At 46.2% G+C, this 5,797-nt stretch overlaps 1 protein-coding gene across 1 annotated transcript in view; it reads left to right on the top strand.

The window, feature by feature from the left end:
• The window catches only part of kcnd1 (potassium voltage-gated channel, Shal-related subfamily, member 1), a 23,545-nt gene continuing 17,748 nt past the window's right edge, over positions 1-5,797 (top strand). The window contains exons 1-2 of the mRNA XM_056601746.1: positions 1-142; positions 4,627-5,797. The exon at positions 4,627-5,797 is cut by the window's right edge and continues 131 nt beyond it. Coding sequence (XP_056457721.1) covers positions 5,773-5,797 — 25 coding nt within the window. The 5' untranslated portion in view covers positions 1-142; positions 4,627-5,772. The remainder of the gene's footprint in view (positions 143-4,626) is intronic.

Genomic DNA, 5,797 nt, shown 5'->3' with positions numbered 1-5,797 from the left:
GTGTGGAGAGAGAGGGTAGGAACGGAGTCTTCAGTAAAGAGATTCTTCAGAACAGGACGAAGGCAGCTGGCCGTTCCTCTTCCTCTTCTTCATCCTCTTCCATCTTGCCTGGAGCCGCCCCTCCTCTCCTGTCCCACAGCAGGTAGGTCACTCTGCAGACCCACTAGGACCCAGTCAGACCCACCAGGACCCAGTCAGACCCACCAGGACCCAGTCAGACCCACCAGGACCCAGTCAGACCCACCAGGACCCAGTCAGACCCACCAGGACCCAGTCAGACCCACCAGGACCCAGTCAGACCCACTAGGACCCAGTCAGACCCACCAGGACCCAGTCAGACCCACCAGGACCCAGTCAGACCCACCAGGACCCAGTCAGACCCACTAGGACCCAGTCAGACCCAATAGGACCCAGTCAGAACCAGTCAGACCCACTAGGACCCAGTCAGAACCAGTCAGACCCACTAGGACCCAGTCAGACTCAGTCAGACCCAATAGGATCCAATGGGACCCCATAGTAGTCGGAACAACCGAGGAGGACCTAGAAGGACTATTAGAGCCAAGCGGACCCAGGGGACCCCAGTAGGACCCCAAAGGACCCCACAGGACCCCGTAGAGGCCAGGAGAACCCAGTAGCACCCAGTAGAACCCAGTAGCACCCAGTAGCACCCTGTAGGACCCAGTAGGACCCCGTAGAGGCCAGGAGAATCCAATGGCACCAAGGACAACCCAGTAGCACCCAGTAGGACCCAGGGGAACCTAGTAGGACCATTATAATATTTTTAGTGTTCCTGGGGTGCGAGTGGTTCCAGGACAGAACAGTTCAAACTTTTAAGTTGTTAGAGAACACAAAGCAGTTTAGTTGTAGTTGAGCTACATGTTGTGTGTGTTCAGTTGTAGTTGAGTACCATGTTGTGGTGTTTAGTTGAGTACCATGTTGTGTGTGTTTAGTTGTAGTTGAGCTACATATTTTATGTGCGTTTAGTTGTAGTTGAGCTACATGCGGCGTGTGTGTGTTCAGTTTTAGTTGAGCTACATGTTGTGTGTGTTCAGTTTTAGTTGAGGTACATGTTGTGTGTGTTCAGTTTTAGTTGAGCTAAATGTTGTGTGTGTTCAGTTTTAGTTGAGTAACATGTTGTGTGTGTTTAGTTGAGCTACATGTTTTATGTGTGTTTATTTGTAGTCAAGCTACATGTGTGTGTTTGCTTAGTTGTAATTGAGTAATATGTTGTTTGTGTTTAGTTGAGCTACATGTTGTGTTTGTGTTTGTGGGTGTTTGTGTGTGGGTGTGTGTGCTGAGTTGGTAGATGAGCTATATGGTGTGTGTGTGTGTGTGTGTGTGTGTGTGTGTGTGTGTGTGTGTGTGTGTGTGTGTGTGTGTGTGTGTGTGTGTGTGTGTGTGTGTGTGTGTGTGTCTGTATATATGTACGTGTGTGTGTGTGTGTGTGTGTGTGTGTGTGTGTGTATGTGTGTGTGTAAGTGAATGCGTGCTTTAAGAGCTAACCCTAACCCTGATTGGTTGTAGAGACAACTGTCTTTTTGTGTTGAACGTTTAAATCCTAAGAACAGTTAATGGCAAACATTCATTAGTTATTCATTATATTACGTCATCCTCCTCACACAAACACACTCACGCAAACACACACGGTCACACACACAGCCACAGACACACACACACACACACACACACACACACACACACCCACCCACCCACCCACCCACACACACACACACACACACACACACACACACACACACACACACACACACACACACACACACACACACACACACACACACACACACACACACACACACACACACACACACACACACACACACAATGTATATGCATGCATGCACATTCCCATTCATGCCTCATAGTCTTTTAGGCTAGATCATCTTATTTACTTACGGTATATTTTATTCTGTGATGTGTATGTGGGTTTGGGTTCAGTGATGAACACATGTTTTGAATGGTGTGTGTGGGTAGGACATTTTATATGCAGTGTTGTCTGTCATTCAAAGTCATTCATTAGAACCATTTCAACATTTTAAATGATCTATCTATCCATCTATGTATTGATCTCTCTGTCCGTCTGTTCATACTTTATGATCTCCTGGTCTCTCCTGTTCTTTTCTGCTCTCCCCCCTGGTCTTTTGGTGTCTCCTGGTGTTCTGGTATCTTTTGCTCTCGCTGCTCCTCTGTCTATTGATCTCTCCTAATCTCTCCTAGTCTCTGTCTACTGGTCCCTCCTGGTATATCTCTTGTTCTCTACTGGTCTCTCCCTCCTTATTTATCCTGATCTGCCCTGGTCTCCTAGTCTTTATCGTGGTCCCTCTATCCTGTTCTATCTCTTTTTATATCTCCTCCCTCTCCTTGTCTCTCCTGGTCTATCTCCTGGTGTCCCCTTGTTTCTCTCCTCTCTTTCCTGGTCTATTTTGGTCTCTCTGTTTGGTCCCTCCTTGGCTGTCTTCTCTCTCTCCTATTTTCTCTATTAGTCTTTATCTGTTTCTGTGTGTAATACTATATATGAAGGCTTGTACTAGCTCTGTTTGTAATACTATATGAATGCTATTGCTAGCTCTGTGTGTAATACTATATATGAATGCTAGTGCTAGCTTTGTGTGTAATACTATATATGAATGCTTGTACTAGCTCTGTTTGTAATACTATATGAATGCTATTGCTAGCTCTGTGTGTAATACTATATATGAATGCTAGTGCTAGCTTTGTGTGTAATACTATATATGAATGCTATTGCTAGCTCTGTGTGTAATACTATATATGAATGATACTGCTAGCTCTGTTTGTAATACTATATATGAATGCTAGTGCTAGCTTTGTGTCGAATACTATTTATGAATGCTACTGCTAGCTCTGTCTGTAATACTATATGAAACCAAAAGCTTTTCACTGATGGAGAAAATTATGTTAGCTTTACTTTATCAAATCAAGACGCCAAGAGACGTAGAAACGGGTCATTCCACTTCACTCTAGCATCGTCGTTGCAACCAGGGAAATGACAGAGAGACACTGTTCATTTGCTCATAAAAACAATGTTATTTATCCAGTAGCCCAGTCTTCTTCTTCTTTTCATCTTTTCGTCGCTTAGCAACTGTAATAATATTGGAGTATGGTTTGACTTCAAGTTTAAACACATTGAAATTACACCATGTGTTTGGCAGACATGAGCCTCTCTTCTTGGCTTAAACCCCTCTGTGAAGTTGAACCCCCTCTCAGAGGTTACCCCTCTGTGAGGCCAAACCCTACTGTGAGGTAGTTGCGGGGTCTCCACAGGTCCTTCCATTGATAAGAAGGGAGAAAGGTTTGTTCTGCTGTGGAGAAACAGCATGTCCATGGAAATCTACTTTGGTAATGATGGGATGTGAGGAAGCAGGAGCCAGCAGCCTAATGGTTTAATGGAAGGCATTAGAATGAACCACTCTTGGAGCACTTACAGCATTCTGCAACTACCTGTATCTGCCCCAGACTGGTCATACTGGGACACAACTACCTGTATCCGCCCAGACTGGTCACACTGGGGCACAACTACCTGTATCCGCCCAGACTGGTCACACTGGGACACCACTACCTGTATCCGCCTAGACTGGTCATACTGGGACACAACTACCTGTATCCGCCCAGACTGGTCACACTGGGACACAACTACCTGTTTCAGCCCAAGACTGGTCATACTGGGACAGAATCAGCCCCAGACTGGTCGTACTGGGACACAACTACCTGTTTCAGCCCCAGAATGGTCATGCATACATCTTATTCTGATGGACCTATTTTGGGATGTGGACTTACAAGACATGTTGCTATGTTACTGAAACTGTAGCTCTGATGTAGTATTGATATATTTTACAAGACAGAGCTGCAGTCACTCTGTCTTCATTTAAACTTTCTACTTTAACACCTCAGAGATACTCCCAGAACACTGCCTCTCTCTCTCTCTCTCTCTCTCTCTCTCTCTCTCTCTCTCTCTCTCTCTCTCTCTCTCTCTCTCTCTGAATATGTGTATGCGTGCTATTATATCTCTCATCCCTCATTGTGTCTGACACATTTTAGAAGTAGCACACCTCCCCTCTCTCTCTCTCTCTCTCTCTCTCTCTCTCTCTCTCTCTCTCTCTCTCTCTCTCTCTCTCTCTCTCTCTCTCTCTCTCTCTCTCTCTCTCTCTCTTCCTTTCTTTACCTTCCTCATCATCTTGCCTCCTCTCCTGTATACTCCTCTCCTTATTTTCTCTTTCCTCTACCCTCAAACCGTTTTTAACTTGTTTTATGTGTGTTTGGGTGCATGCATTTGTTTATTTGTGCGTCTTTATGTTTTTGTACTCATGTGTGTTTGTGTACCCGTGTTTGTGTGTGTATCTGTGTGCGTAAGTGTGATTGTGTGTACGTCTGCAAGTATGTGTGTTGGTGTGTGTGCCTAAATTTGCATCCGTGTGTGTGTGTATCTGCATGTGTTTGTTTGTGTATCTGTGTGTGCATTTGTGTGTGTATCTATGTGTGTGTATCTGTGTGCCTGTGTGTGTATCTACGTGTGTGTTTCTGTGTGCGCATGCGTGTCTCTGTGTGTTCGTAAGTGTGTGACTGTGTGTGTGTCTGTGTGTGTGTTGACAGGTCTATACATGGTCATGGAGTAGGATCTTCTCCTCGTCACAAATCAAGCGGAGACGGCCCTGGGCGAGCGTGCACTGCCAGGAGCAGAAGAGAGCGAGAAGACCAAGGACCATGGTGGAGGGACAGAGGCTTGGAGTAGAGAGAGAGAGACATTAAAAGCAGAACAAGACGACCTAGAAGCAGCAAAATAGCAGGCAGGAGGAGCGAAAGAGAGACATCCATAGTCTACAGAGAGAGAGAGATAGAGGGAGAGAGACATCCGTAGTCTACAAAGAGAGCGAGAGATATTAGAGGGAGAGAGAGAGAGACATCACTGTCTACAGATAGAGGGAGAGAGTGAGGGGCAGTAGGGTCGCTATGTCTATCTTCCTACTTCATGGACCATCATCCCGTTTGTATACGATTTCAGAAAGCTGACGTGTTTGCCTCAAAGAACGAGAGAGTGAGAGGGAAAGAGAGATTCATAGAGAGAAAACGAGAGAGAGACATCCATTGCCTTCAGGAAGAGGGAGAGAATTCACGTTTAGCATTTGAGATCCGTGAGGAAGATGATGTGTGTTCTTCTGGTCGTCCGTGATTGGACAGATCATCCATGGTTCTTGTACATGTGAGGTCATGTATGATGACATGTGTACGATGCACACCAGGGTCGCTAGGGAAACCAGGGTTACATAGCAGGTCTAGCTACCAGGTGGAACCCGCTCCGATTACTACCTTAGTAATCTAAGGTTGTATGAGTAGTTATAGTTAGTCACTCCGTAGTTAGATCTTTAGTTACTGCATTAGTTAGTTGTCCTAGTTAATTATAGTTTGCTCTAGTTAGTTGTTGGTTGTAGTTGGTCTCCTTGGATTAGAGCTGGTTAGTCTACTGAGCTGAGATGATAGGGACATTAGATCTTCTACACTACATGTGGTCCACAGAAGGTCTCCTAACACTCTAGCAGACAGACAGACAGACAGACAGACGGACAGACGGACAGACAGACAGCGCTCTCCTTCACCATGAGGTCCAACCCCTGTGCTCCCTGGAGCAGCGCAGCACTCGAGGTTCAGCAGTAAAGAGCTGCTGGAGAGGACCCTCCACCCGAAGACGCCTCTCGCCCGGCCTCAGCTCTCCAGTCCGGCAGGCCCCACGTCTGATCCAAGATGGCGGCCGGCGTGGCGACGTGGC

The sequence above is a fragment of the Gadus chalcogrammus genome, chromosome 1 (assembly GCF_026213295.1).
Source record: "Gadus chalcogrammus isolate NIFS_2021 chromosome 1, NIFS_Gcha_1.0, whole genome shotgun sequence".
Taxonomy (NCBI): domain Eukaryota; kingdom Metazoa; phylum Chordata; class Actinopteri; order Gadiformes; family Gadidae; genus Gadus; species Gadus chalcogrammus.
This window is presented reverse-complemented; position numbering and strand designations above follow the sequence as displayed.